Below are 14,877 nucleotides of genomic sequence, written 5' to 3'. Positions count from 1 at the left end.
AAAGAGCTGCCCACGGTGTGGCGCTGGACCACACACAGAAGTAGTAAGGATGGGATTAGAGGGACTTTAACAGCACAGCACAGGCAGAGCAGCTGGAGGCTGGGGGTGTTTCTCTTCAAACCAGGAAGCACATGCTGTTCCATGAGCTGAACTGTCTGGGAAGGAGTGAGGCCCACCCCTGAAAACATTCAAGCAGAGAGGCTCAGACACTTAGGAGGCCAGGCAATGCTTCTGATGCTGAACAGAAAATATGTGATCCTGGGCCTCGTGGGGCCTCGGTGTCCTCATCTGTGCAATGTCAATAATGGCACTTGCTGCATACTTTTAAGAACATAAAAAATGTCTACAGTGTTATACAAAATAAAGTGAATTGCACTGAGGAAAAGATGGGGAGAGGTGAGCTGTGGGCAGGTGGGGGGGCTCGGCCCAAGGCAGGGGAGAATACTTAGTTGCCAAAGGCCATTTGGAGTCAGAGCAGAATCCCAAAAATGAAATGACAATAATTGTTAGAGATAAATGCATGGATGAACCTTGACAGCATTATGCACAGTGGAAGAAGCAGACACAAATTCCACACATATTGTATGATTGCATGTATAGGAAACATCCAGAACATGCAAATCCACAGAGACAGCAAGTAGATTAGTGCTTGCCAGGGGCTGGGAGTGTGGTGGGAGGGGAGGGTAAGAAATAACTATTTAATGTGTTTGGGGTTTTATTTGGGGTGTGAAAATATTTTGTAATTGGATAGAGGTGGTGGTTGCATAGTATCATGAATGTACTAAATACCATTGAATTGTTCACTCTACAATGGTTAAGTTCGGGCCTCCCTGGTGGCACAAGGGGTTAAGATACAACCTATGAAGCTGTCCATAGCCACGGCAGCACGAGTTTGATCCCTGGCCCGCCAGGGAGCTACCCACATGGCGCAGCAGACCTCTCCTGACTCGCCCGCTGCTCCCCTCAGCAGTGTATTTCAGTCAGTCTGCCTGTTCTGCTCCCCACTTTATCTCTGGTGAGTCCTCTCACCACCCACTCCTTTGGCCTGTACCCCAGTTCTTGTATGCATAAATAAATAAAAAATCTTAAAAAAAATAAAATAAAATGGTTAAGTTCGTGTTACGTGAGTTTCACCTCAATTAAAAAAGTCCTACCCTCCCCACCAAAAAAAAAAAGAAGAAGAAGCAGCCAGCCTGCATCCTTCTGTCCATGTTCTTTGGAAGTGGGCAGCCAGCTGGCAGAGAACAAGGGGGATGGAATATACCTCCTGAAGGCAAGGACATGAAGGCCCAGAGAGGATCAATGTCTCACTCAAGGTCACACAGCCCCTGGTGACAGAGCAGCACACATGCCTAGGTCTGTCTGGCTGCCAAGCCCACACCTTTGCTGCCACCTCTCTGGAACATTCTCCCCTGGCGAGAGCCAAAGCTCTTCCACCCCCCAGTTCTGAGGGGGTATCGGCTTCTGTAAACAGAGCAATAAATAGCTTGGCAGAGCAGGCCAGGCAGCTACTAGGGTGACCCTGAAACGTCTCACAAAATACTGGGAAGGCCTTGGCCACCTAACCCGGAATAGTTGAAGAGTTAATTTTTTCTTTGTGATAAGTGTGCTGGGCTGGTGACAGCTCTGTGAGTGGCATTTCCTGTGACTTGTCTGGCGATCAAACATTAACCTCCTCCCAGGGAGACCAGGCCACTTAACCATTAACCCTGCGCCCCTAAAGGAGCAACTGCTAGCCCCTCCAGGACAGGAACAAGACAGATGTCATTGGAGTGGAGGAGGTTCTGTGGGTTGTGGGCCTTGGTGGTCTGGGGGCTGCAGTAGTCATTCTCCTTGGGGAGTTGCTGTGGGGAGCAGGGCCTGAGCGTGGGGCACATGGGATGCAGGGCTGGGCCCCATCCAGGTGATCTCAGACTCAGCCCTTCAAAGGTCGTGCCCAAGACTCCAAGACTGCTGGCACACTGACCTGTTCTGATGTGGCGCCCACTCCCAAAAGCTGGACCCTGTGGGTGTTTCGCCACTTTTTAGTCCTTGCAGGGAGTTTTTCTCTTGGCCAAACTGCAATGGGTCATAGGGCTCTGCTTTCTCAGCAAAATGGGCCAATCCTCAGACACCCTCTACCTCATGGGCTTTTAAACCAGGTTTTCAGAGCCACAGAAACCTTTCCTATGAAAGTTGCAGAAGGCCAAGATGCTACGTGCCTGTTGCAGCGGTGGGGCGACCTGGCCACCCTTTCACCCACCTGCCAGTCTTTCCTCGCCCCTTGCCAAACACACTTCTCAAATATTAAAAATCCAGTGAGGGGAGTGGTCAAGGTCTGGCTCTGTCTCCTTAGGGAGTCAGAGGCAGAACCAGAGCAGGAGTCTCTGAGGAGCTTTCTCAGCGCTCGGAGTGAGGACACACGCAGGGCCTTAAGGGAAAAGATGGCCAACCAGCCCGAGCCCAGGCAACCCAGAGCCAGGCCAGGGCACATGCACGACTCCCCAAGCACTATGAACTTGAGGTGGGCATCAACAGGGTGACTGGGCAGGGCAGAGTGTGCAGAGGGGTCCTGTCTACGCCAAAAAGCTGGGGTAGAGAGGCCAGGAGAGGCGCTCACAGATTCACATCTTCTTCACAACAGCATTAAGAGGCTGTGAGAGGATTATCCCCATTTTAAAATGGGCAAGTTGAGAAGCAGAGAGTGAAGTCTCTTGTCCAAGATGGCAGAGAAAGTAGCAGCGCCGAGATGCCTCTACTTGTCAGCCTGGCACATGGCCTCTGCACTAAGCTCACCAGATCCAGCCTGTGAATAGCCTCACAGTATACTTTCTTCTGTTTTATGAGCAGACTACTCTTGCACTGGGGGAGCTCACCAGGAGAGTCAGGGCACCCAGACATTCCACAATGCCATGCAGCAGAGCCAGGAGAGGGAAACAGGGGGTAGTACAGGAGTATGGGTGGCCAGCCAAACCAGCTGTGGAATCAGTATTCAGAAAATCATTCCTGGAGGAATCTAAAAAGGCAAGAGGTTGGCAGTGTGAAGAAGAGGGAATGGTATTATAGCAGAGGGATCAGCATGTACCATGGCCCAGAAGCATGAGAGGAACTGACAGGAAATTGTTAAGCAACTTGACTGAGTCAAGTAGAAACCTTTGGGGTAGAGGCATGGACAAGGGTCAAGTAAGGAATTGGACCTCACCCTGGAAGCAAGAGGATGCTTCAAATACATTGGATGCTAATTTTTTAAATAATTCCCTTCTGAAGTTCACCAACACCTCTCCCAGAGGCTTAGTATTCTGGGCCTCATCTCTTCGGGCTGAAGACCTGGTATCCTGCCACTGGAATTGTAGGCATTCATCTCAGGGACTTGCATGCAGAAGGCAGCTGCCAGCTCTACTGCAACCAAGCCTGGCCTCTGTGCTTTGCTTTTTGCTATTCCAGTTTCTAGGATAGCAGGAAAGCGCAGGAAATCAGGAATCTGGCTCAATGGTGCCCCTGGTGAGCACAATAAAACCACTGCCTGGTTCCTCACAACCAGTAGAGGGGAAAGAAAGGCTCAAACTGTGGGGGAAAGTCATCCTGTTCCTGTCCCTCAGGCAGAGGGTGAGTGAATTGGCAGTAGCACACAGCAACATTCAGACAAGGTGGCCTCTGCTAGGGTGTTGGTGGCTCCTCCTGGGCACATCTGCTGCCCCTCCCACACCCTCTCCTGTGCAGTTCATCCCCAGCCCTGACCCCTCTTCTGAAGTCTCAACACCACATGTCAAAAAAGAAACTCATGACTGTCATCTCTTCTCCCCACTTGGGGTTCAGCCTGGACACATCCTCTCCTGAAACAATCCCTCCCTCAGTCCTGTCAGCGTTACCCTGAATAGTTCTTCCCCATGTGCACTTCTCTCCACCCCGACCAGCCAACACAGCAGACCCTGCCTGTAACTCCTGGTCTTTACCTTTTCTGCCCATGTCAGCCTCACTTTCAAATGCTGCCCCCTGCATCTCTTTGTCTGGGGGCTTTCTCTAGTCTTTGGGGGCTACTACCTCCCCTCCCCCAGCACAAAAGCCTGGAAATGTAAGGGAATCAATGCTCCCTCCCCAGAAGCAGTCCAGGCTCTGACAGATGGGGATCTGGTGACAAAAGCTCCAGCTCCTCTGTCTAGGTTTTCGAAGTGCTCCAGGGGGATTAAGCTCCCCTTGCAGTTGATAATATTTCCTGGCTTCTTACCCTCTTCTATCTCTGCCTCAGTTCCCCGTGCTCCTATTCTTTGCTAGAATCACCTGCCAAATAAGTCACTTGCACTGGAATCCCTGTCCCAGGGCCTGCTTCTTGGGAACCAAATGAAGAAATCCTGTCTAGTCCCAATGACCATTATCTCTTGCCCAGAAAGCTATCCTCCCACTGGGTGGCCCTGAAGGTACTGTTAGGGGGAAAGGATGTCCTAAAGCTGATTCCATACAGGCTTTGAGGACTCCACCCCCACCCCAGGCCAAAGCCAAAGACACTGGGAACTCCAAATCCCACCACCACCAAAGGGAAGGTGGCTGGGACCTGAGGGTGGGGTTAAGCAGCCAGGTTGGTATAAAGCCAGACATGTGGGCTTTGGGGGGGGGGGTCCCCCATTTTGGCTCCCCGCCAGCTCGCAGCTTGGCCAGCTCTGAGAGTGCCTTTGGGTTTCCAGGTCGGCGAATCGGGTAGGACGCATTAAAGACTTTATTTCCCTATTTTCTCCCTGAGTTGTAGATTTCCTCAATTCCCTTTCCCTTGTAAATAAACCTTTTATTAACCTTTTGTGTGTGCCTGTAATGGAGTATTAATACGTCCCTTTTAAGCGCACGGGTGAGGACCCACAGCCAGGCAACCCGTTTTATATCGGGGTTGCTCCGTAACAGTACTACTGTCCTTTCCAAACCACCTTTCACACTGTGGCAGAGATAATCTTCTAATAATGCAGAAATCACAGCATTGCATCTTAAGACTCTCCAGGGCTTCCCATCACTTTTTCAAAAAAAGATTTATTTTATTTTATTTTATTTTTAAACAAATCATTTTATCTCGTTGTGCTTTGGAGAAAGTTAACTATTTTATTTTATTTCATTTTTTTAAAGATTTATTTAGTTATTTATACAAGCACTGGGTACAGTCAGAAGCGCGGGAGGGTGAGAGAATTCACCAGAGCCAGAGCGGGGAGCAGAGCAGGCAGAAGGACCAAAGTACACTGCTGAGGGGAGCTGAGGGGAGCAGCGGGCGGCAGGAAAGGTCTGCGCGCCATGTGGGACCCTCCTCCGGTGGCCGGGAAGCAGCCGGGGATCGAACCGGCTCTGCAAAGGCTGCGGGCAGCTTCGCAACCCAGCGCTCAACCACTGCGCCACCGGGGAGGCCCAGATTTATTTTATTTTTATATGTATACAAGAACTGGGGTCCAGGTCAGAGGTCTAGGGTGAGAGGATTCACCAGCAACAGAGTAGGGAGCAGAACAGGCAGATCTACTGAAATACATTGCTGAGGGGAGCAGCGGGCTAGACAGGAGAGGTCTGCTGCACCATGTGGGTTAGCTCCATGGCCGGGATGGAACTCATGTTGCAGTGGTTGGTGATAGCTTGATAGTGCTAAGACCTTAACCTTTGTGCCACCAGGGAGGTCCTTCCCATCACTCTTAAGATCAGGCTGAAAACGCCCCACATGGCCACTGAGGTCCCACGTGTGGTGGCCCTGCAGCTCATCTTGCACCAGCTTCCCACACATCTCTTGGCTCCAGCCACAGCAGCCGTCCTCAGCTGCACCGTGCTCCCTCCCATCAAAGTTGTGCTTCACTGTTATCTCTGTCTGAAACCTCCTTCCCTTATCTTTGCCTTATGAAAGTTACACATCCTTAGCTCCCCGCTCAAATATCACTTCCTCTGCATCGCCTCCCCGGACCCACGCACCAGGTCATGATCTCTCCTTACACAAGTACACAGAGCCGCACACTGCACTTGACTTATCTCAATAATATGTGATTTCTGTCTATCTCCCTCACCAGAGTCATAATGACTGTGGAAGAGATGGTCTCTACCGCCCACTTTCCTCATCTTTCTCACTAACAGAATGTGATTTTGTCCAAGGCAACCCAATGCACGCAAAAAAATCTCAATCTCTAGCCTCAGGTGCCACTAGGGATGGCCATGCAGCCTCGTTCTGACCAACATAGTGCAAGCAAGGTCACCTGGAGACTTTTAGGAAAACCTGGCTTCCTGCTATGTCTCACCTCCCTCTTGTGCCACAGGTGCTCACCTTCCTTCCCTAGAGCTGCAGCAGCCATGTATGGCCATGAGACAACACCCCCACACTAAGCAGGAGGCCAGAAGGACTCTGGATTCTGATGACATCTGAAACCTTGCACCAGTTCTGTGCTTTATGTAATGGGAGAAACAATTCCCATTGGACAAGCTGGCCCACCAAGCTTCCACCATGGGCTGTATGTTGCAAAATACATTATTAAGTGATAAGAAAGAAGCCAATGTTCCTTTTTTCTCACCATTGTATCCTTTATTCTTACTTAGCTCATAAAAGTAAGTGCTGGATATTTTTTGAATGAATCCTGTTAATTTCATACCTACCCTTTAAAATAGATGTGGAAACCAATGGCCAGCAATATTAAATAACTTGTTCACGGCCACACAGTCTGTCTAATGTAAAGCCTTATCTCTCCCCCTCCTTTAACCTCTCCTCCTCTTCCTCTTTCTTTCTTTAAAAAATTGAAATAAAATTCACACAACAGAGATACAGGCTGCCTCCCCAATCAGGCGACAACAAATTCCAATGCCACTGTCCATGCTGATCAGGCAGTTGTCTTCACCAGAACTACTGAAGCAGGAGAGGCAGGGAGAAGAAGGGGAAGAGATGAAGGTCTCGGTGGAGGCTAAAGAGGAGGAAGGAAGCAGCAGTGCAGCGGGCATAGTGTCTCAGGCTGGCGCTGAGCTCCTAGGAGGGGCTGGTAGTAGGGTGGATGGTGCAGGGGAAGGATTCATCAGCCTAACCATGGTGGACGGCAAGAAACTGGACACCAATCACTCAGGAACAAAGGCTGTGACTTGGAGAGAGAAGTATTGCAAAAGGATATGTATGGCCTGTATAGCAACAAGTTGGATGACCTAGGTGACATGGATAAAATCCTGGACACACACAACTTATCAAAATGAAAGCATGAACAAATAGAAAAATTTCAGCAGATCTCTAATTAGTAAGGAAATTGAATTAGCAATAAAAATCTCCCAACAAAGAAAGCCCAGATGGCTTCATTGATAAATTCTACCAAACATTTGAAAAATTAACATCAATGCTCCTTAAATGCTTCCAAAAATTGAAAAAGAAGAGACACTTCCAAAATCATTATGTGAGGCCAACATTATCTTGATACCAAAGTCAAATAAAAATACTACAAAAGAAAAAAACTACAGACCAATATCCCTGATCAACATTGATGCAAAAAATCCTCAACAAAATATTAGCAAACTGAACGTAAAAGCACATTAAGAACAGGTCAACACAGGGCCTCCCCGGTGGCGCAGGGGTTGAGCGCTGGGTTGCGGAAGCTGCCCACGGCCTCTGCAGCGCCAGGCCGATCCCCAGCTGCTCCCCGGCCACCGGAGGAGGGTCCCGCATGGCGCGCAGACCTCTCCTGCGCCCGCTGCTCCCCTCAGCAGTGTACCCTGCTCTGGCTCTGGTGAATTCTCTCACCCTCCCACGCTTCTGACTGTACCCAGTGCATGTATAAACAAAACAAACAAACAAACAAACAAATAAATATAACATGCCTCTATTAAAAAAAAAAAAAAAGAACAGGTCAACACAAAATAATTGATCAATGTGATATACCGTATTAACAAAATAAAGGACAAGAATCACACGATCATCTTAATTGATACAGAAAAAGCGTTTGACAAGACTGCATGATAAAAACACAACACAGGAATAGAAGGACATTATGTCAACATAAAAAAGTCTGTATGTGAAAAAACTACAGTGAACACCATACTCAATACTAAGACACTGGTAGTTTTTCCTATAAAATCAGGAACAAGACAAGGGTACCCAGGCCTTCCTGGTGGCGCAGGGGTTAAGTCTCAGCACTATCAATCACCAGTCACTATGGCTTGTGTTCACTCCCCGTCCAGGGAGCAACCCACATGGCACAGCAAACCTCTCCTATCTCGCCCACTGCTCCCCTCAGCAGTGTATTTCAGTAGATCTGCCTGTTCTGCTCCCTACCCTGTCTCTGGTTAAGTCTCTCACCCTCCACACCCCTTGCCTATACCCCAGTTCTTGTATGCATAAATAAAAATAAATCTTAAAAAAAAAGACAAGGATGCCCATTTTCGCCAACTGATTTCAGCATAGTACTAAATGTCCTAGCTATAGCAAATAGGCAAGAAAAAGAAATAAAATCAGTCAACATTAAAAAGAAAAAAAAATAATTCTATTTCTATTTGCAGATACATGATCTAATATTTAAAAAAAAAAACCTAAGCTTCTACAAAATAGTTAGAATTAATAAATGAATTAGCAAAGCTGCAAGATACATAGAATATTATGGATGGAGCTGGAAGGGATCATGCTCAGTGAAATAAGCCAGAAAGAAAAAGAAAAATACCGGATGGTCTCACTCATAGCAGGAATTTAGAAAACCTAAATAAGGGACCAGGAAAAAGACTAATTATTATAAAGTAAAAATCAAAATCAACAAGCAACTATAAACCAGGGACACACTACAGGGCAGGGTAGGGCGGGGGGGTGGGGGAGCGAAGAGGAGGGATTGGGTCAAAATAAGGGGGATGCAATTGTATGGGGACTATAACCAAGATGAAAATGCATACATTGTACAAAAATGAAAAATGATGTAAGAAATATATAAAAAATAATAAATAAGACAATTTACATGAAAAAAGATACATAAACTATCAACACACACAAAAAATCAGTTGCATTCTATGCACTGAGAAGGAGTATTCTGAAAGGGAAATTAAGAAACAAATTCATTCACAATAGCATCAAAAAGAATGAAACACTTAGGGATAAACTTAACCAATGGGGTGAGTTACATGCTGAAAAATACAATATTTTTCTGAAAGAATTTAAAGAAAACACAAATAAACGGAAAGATAGCCTTTGTTCATGAATTGGCTGACAATGTTGCTAATGTGTAAACGCCTGCAGATTTAATGCACTCTCCCAAAATCCCAATGTCAGAAATATTTTATTTAATATTTATTTTTAAATGTTTATTTAATATTACATGCATAAATTAAAAAATCCTAAAATTCATATGGAATTTCAAGAGATCTGGAAATAGCCAAAATTATCTTGAAAAACAAAGTTGGCGCATGCCATAATTCTTGATTTCGAAATTTACTACAAAGCTACAATAAACAGAGCAATGAGGGACTGGTCTAAAGACAGATATGCGGGGGCCTCCCCGGTGGTGCAGCGGTTGAGACTCCCACATGGCGCGCAGACCTCTCCTGCCGCCCGCTGCTCCCCTCAGCAGTGTATTTCATCGGCCTGTCTGTTCTGTTCCCCACTCTGGCTCTGGTGAATTCTCTCACCCTCCCGCACTTCTGACTGTACCCAGTGCTTGTATAAATAAATAAATAAATCTTAAAAAAAAAAGACAGATATGTGGGACCAGAAATAAATTCTCACATATATGTTAAAGGACAAGGGTGCCAAGATAATTCAGTGGGAAAAGGATAGTCGTTCCATAGATGATGCAGAGAAAACTGGATATGCACATGCAAAAGAATGAACTTGGATCCTTAGCTTATAGCATACACAAAAATTAACACAGGATCTAAATGTAAGAGCTGAAACTAGAAAATTCCTAAAAAAAAATCACAGGTGAAAGTTTCATGAGATTGAGGTTGGCAATAATTTCCTGACTATGACAACAAAGGTACAGAAAACAAAAGTAAAAATAGATACATTAGATTATATCAAACTTAAAAACTTCCGTACACATCAAAAGACACAATCAACAGAATCAAAGGCAATCTACAGAAAGGAGAAATTATTTGCAAATCATGTATCTGACAAAGAGCTATATCCAGAATATGTGAAGAACTCCTACAACTCAACAATAAAAAGCTAAGCAACCCTATTTTAAAATAGGAATTATATCTGAAATTAATATAATCTTATAAGTACACTATACCTCAGTAGGAAAAAAATATAAGTTAGGTAAATAAAAATGGGCAAGGAATTGAATAGATATCTTTTCAAAGAACATATACATTGGGCCAACAAGCTCTTGAAAAAAATGCTCAAAACCATTAATCATTAGGGAAAAGCAGATCAAAACAATGAGAGACACCACTTCATACCGATTAAGATGTCTGTTATCATAAAACAAACAGAAAATAACAAGTGTTGGTGAAGACATGAAGAAATTGGCCCTTTGAGCTCTGTTGATGAGAATGTAAAATAGTGCACCCACTATGGAAAACAGTATGGTGGTTCCTCAGAAAAATTAAAATAGAATTACCATGCGATCCAGCAATTCTACTGCTGTACATATACTGAAAAGAACTGAAAACAAGAACTTGAGGAGGTAATTTCCAAACCCATATTCACAGAAACACTATTCACTATAGTTAAGAGTTAGAAGCAACCCAGGTATCTATCAATGGATGAAAGGATACAAAATATGGAATATTATGCAGCCTCAAAAGGGGAGGAAATTGTGCTACACACTACAACTTTTATGAATTCTGAAGACTTTATGCTAAGTGAAATAAGCTAATTACAAAAAACAAATACCATGTAATTCCACTTATAAGAAGTACCTAGAATGGTCAAATTCAATGAAACAGAGAGTAGAATGATGGAGGCCAGGGGAGGGGGTAGGGGAGAGGCATTGTTATCAAATGGGTAGAAAAGTTCCAGTTTTGCAAGATGAAGAGTTTGGGAGGTTGGATGCTCCACAATAGTAATTAACACTATTGCACTGAACACTCAGGAATGGTTAAGATAAATCTTACGTTGTGTCTTTTTTAATACACTCAAAACATTTTAGATTAAAAATTGGTTAAGATACTAAATCTTTTATGTCTTTCACCACAATTAAAACAACAAAATAAAACACTGACAACACCAAAGGCTGGTGATGTGGACCTACAGGAACTTTCATTCACTGCTGGTAGGAATGCAAAATAGTTCCACTTCACAGTTTGGAAAGACAGTTTGGCAATTTATTGTAAAACTAGCCATACTCCTATCAAGTGATCCAGGTATCAAACCACCTGTATTTATCCAAACAGTTAAAAATTTTTGTTTACATGGAAGAAACTTATTTATAATTGCCAAAACTTAAAAGCAACCAAGATATCCTTCAGAATGTGGAGAGATAAACTGTTGCATTCAGGCGATGTGTATTATTCAGCTGTAAGAAGAAATGCCCTCTCAAGCCTCGCCAGGACAGGGAGAAAACCTTAAGTGCACACTACTAAGTGAAAGAAACCAATCTGGACAAGTGATACGTGGTGTGATTTCAATTATCTGAAGTTCTGAAAACTATGGTGACAGTAAAAAGCATCAGTTGTTGCCAGGGATAGGGGAGAGGGAGGGCAAAGCACAGAGGATTTTTAGGGCAGAGTCTCAATCCTGTATGAGAATGTAATTATAGATACATGTCGTAATACATTTGTCCCAAATGACAGAATGTACAACGCCAAGAGTGAACCCTAATGTAAACTGTGGTCTTTGGGGGATAACGATGCATCAGTTAGGAATATCATATATACAGGGACAGGGTATTATTTCTGGGACAGGCTGAGTATTTGGGGGTTGGGGAGCAGGACATATGTGGGAATTCTCTGTATTTCCTTTCCCCTTAATTTTGCAGTAAATTGTTCTGAAAAATAAAGTCCACTAAAAATTAAAATAAAGTTAGCCATTTCAACATGTATAATTCAGCAGTAGACTCACAGTACTGTGCAGTGACCACCTTCATGTCGTTCTAAGACATTTGCGCCACCACCCAAAGGATACCTCAATTATCCAACTGGCAATTGAAGCGAGAGTGGTAAGAGGCATACAGCCTTGACAAGTACTTTCACCAGACTCTAGCCTTGGTGTTGTCATCTTGCAAAAACCAGTGGTATGAAAATGCTGGCGATATCCACAAGCCCAGAGAAAAGAGGAGTGGTGGTGATGGGGATTTGGGAGTGTCTAGACTGCTTGTGAGCATCATTCATTTGGGACTCTTTCCCCAGGCTCATTTTTACCCGTAGGAGTACTATTGGTTTGGCCCTTCCTGGCTCAGTGGATAAGCTTCCCTGACCCAGTGGGAACACAACCCACAGGCAAGAATAGACTAACGTGGGCCACGTACCTGAGGCTGGCTGCTCCGTGGCCAGGTCTCCTGTCCTCTCCTTGGAGAGTTCCTGCAGGCACTGGTCTTGTTCTTCCCACAGCACCTGCAGCACATCACACAGTCGGGGGAGGGCTCCTACCTGCAAGTTCAAAGCCAAGAATGTTCATCACTGCCACTTCATTTTATCACATCAAGATTTTCTGTGAGCAAGAATGGGGCTCAACAATGGGGATTCAAAATAAGGAAGGCAAAGTCACAGCCCACAGGGAGCCCCTATTCCACAACAAGGCAGAGGCAGTCAATCTCAGGGGATAATTCAGAACACAGATGGGATGGCTGAAGCTTGCCCACTGCAAATCTTGCTCTTAAGTTTAGCAAGGCTCCCCAGGCCAATGAGCTATTTGCTTTCTGGACACCTTATTATTAGTCATACCAGTCTATTATTAGTCTTATTATTATTAGGAATTGCTTTATTCTACTCCAATGGTACTTATTTCTCAGGCTTTGAAAGTTGTTCAGTTCAGAAAGGTCTTTGAAACCAATACTTAACCATCTCTCTGTCCTGCAGAAAAGCACATACACCAACCCAAAAGAACAGCAGTGAGAGAGGAGTTGGACAGGAAGGCAGAGAAAGTCCTATTTCTTCTTACAGATTTCTACAGCATGGCTTTCCTATTTCACATCTGTCTGAGGCTAGACAAACATGTGAATGAATGAATGAATGAATGAACGCTGATCATTGAATTGGAATCCTACTCTACTTTTACAGAATACAGAATTTTAGTATTACAGTCTTTGCACATACACTGACTTAGTCATTTTTGAAATAACACTGTAAAGAAAGACAGAGGAGGAAACTGAGGCCCATGGTGACAGGGAACCAAGGCTGTACACTCAAGGGTTTCCAACTCCAGAAACTAACCTTCTAAAAGTCAAGGACCAGGCTTTGGTATAATTATTGTCACCCCCTATTTTAGATATGGACATTTCAATGTAATGGAGCAGGAGGGAAAAGTCCCAAGGAACAAGACCATGCTCCAAAATGGCCAAATTAACAAGCACTTTAGATCAGAGAAAGGCAGCTAAAGTAGCATTGTATTCAAATGATTCCCAAGGCAAAGGTCAACTCCCAAGAATCTCCTACTTGAGGCTTTCCACATTTTACCTCCCTTCACTAATGCAGTCTGAAGGGCTCCACCAGCTGTGAGCAATTGCTCTCTTCTACCCATCCCTGACACCCATAAACACACACATCACCTCCCCATTACCTCCCCTGGCCTGTGATCATCCTGTTGAGGAAGTACCTGGATATGTCCGGCTTCTTAGATCATTATCATGCTCACTCCTTCTCTGCTCCTCGCCCTTAAGTTTTCATCTCACTTCTGACATCTTACAGCAAGTGACTTCATCACACTGCTCGGTTACTCAGACTCTGACATTGAAGCAAGTGATTTCCTAAGAATATAGATTGTCAAGAGAACTGGCTTTGGCACACGGCCCTACATACTCATGCCCTGTCCTCTTCTCGGGTTCTTGCCTGGTCCTTGCTGAGGCCTGTTATCTCCAGCTCCCTCTGGCTCTTCAGTGGAGGCGGTGGGAGAGCTAGGGCAGAAAAGCTCACAACAGGTTGGCAGTAAGTTGGCACCGCCTTCAGTTCACTACGTAGGCACACATTCTGTTCAGTACCACGTTGAAACCAACATGACTCTTCAAAGACAGAAACTTCTGGAGGTCATGTTGTTACAGGACAGGGAGGGGGCAACCCAGAACCCCCAAAACTGCCCGCTCTAAATAGGTTCCGCCATCCACCGCATCAACACAAAACATGAGTCTCCAGTGGGAAGGAACTTTAATACAATTAGTAAACAATGCAGGAAAGGCAAAGAATATAGTCTCTAAATTAAGCACCCATAGTTACCCATTGTTGGTAAAAGTCCACCCAAGCAGGATTGGCCCAGAGCAAGGCCCCAAAGCTGCCACAAGTCTAAAGGACCTTTCAGTGGGGACACACAGAAAAGGATCAGAAACAACCAGACAAGTTTGGGAGGAAAAGAGCAAAATCAACATCAAGGGAAAAGCTGCCACAGTCACCTCCCCATGGGTCTCTCACCCGCATCTGTGTCACCCAGTCCAGGACTAAAAGGCAATTATAGTTTCTTCATGTGTCTCCGCTCCACGTGCCTCCTCCAGGTCTCCTTCTGGCTCCATCCACCTTCCTTCCTCCCTCAGTCTCCTCTGCAGCTTCTCCTCCTTCTTGCTCAGCTCCACCCTCCCTTGGGTGGAGCAGTAAACCTGAAACCTCCCCCTTTCCTGGGGACCACGCTGTCACAGTGTGAATAGGTACTGTCCTTCAGCAATTTAATTACATGTTGCCACAAAAATATTCATACCCTTGAGCCAACTGATCCCACTTCTAGGAATCAATTCCATAAATGGGAAAAGCTTTATATCAAAAGATTCTGTAGCAGCTTATATAATCCAGGGCTGAAGCCAAAGACTTCAGGTGGGGACCCCTGGAGGGGGTTACTGGTGAGGAAGGATAGCCCCAGGT

At 45.2% G+C, this 14,877-nt stretch overlaps 1 protein-coding gene across 2 annotated transcripts in view; it reads right to left on the bottom strand.

The window, feature by feature from the left end:
- Nucleotides 1-14,614, bottom strand: part of SCTR (secretin receptor) — a 54,419-nt gene extending 39,805 nt beyond the window's left edge. Inside the window, exons 1-2 of one of the 2 annotated variants that reach the window (XM_037523238.2) lie at nucleotides 14,437-14,614; nucleotides 12,345-12,465 (exon numbers count right to left, since the gene is read on the bottom strand). In XM_037523238.2, coding sequence (XP_037379135.1) covers nucleotides 12,345-12,465; nucleotides 14,437-14,442 — 127 coding nt within the window. In that variant the 5' untranslated portion in view covers nucleotides 14,443-14,614. The remainder of the gene's footprint in view (nucleotides 1-12,344; nucleotides 12,466-14,436) is intronic. The other variant, XM_037523237.2, reaches the window with a different exon arrangement.
- Between the last annotated feature and the right edge of the window lie 263 nt (nucleotides 14,615-14,877).

Source organism: Talpa occidentalis, unplaced genomic scaffold (genome assembly GCF_014898055.3).
Source record: "Talpa occidentalis isolate TD23 unplaced genomic scaffold, MPIMG_talOcc4v2.1 talOcc4.3, whole genome shotgun sequence".
Taxonomy (NCBI): Eukaryota; Metazoa; Chordata; class Mammalia; order Eulipotyphla; family Talpidae; genus Talpa; species Talpa occidentalis.
This window is presented reverse-complemented; position numbering and strand designations above follow the sequence as displayed.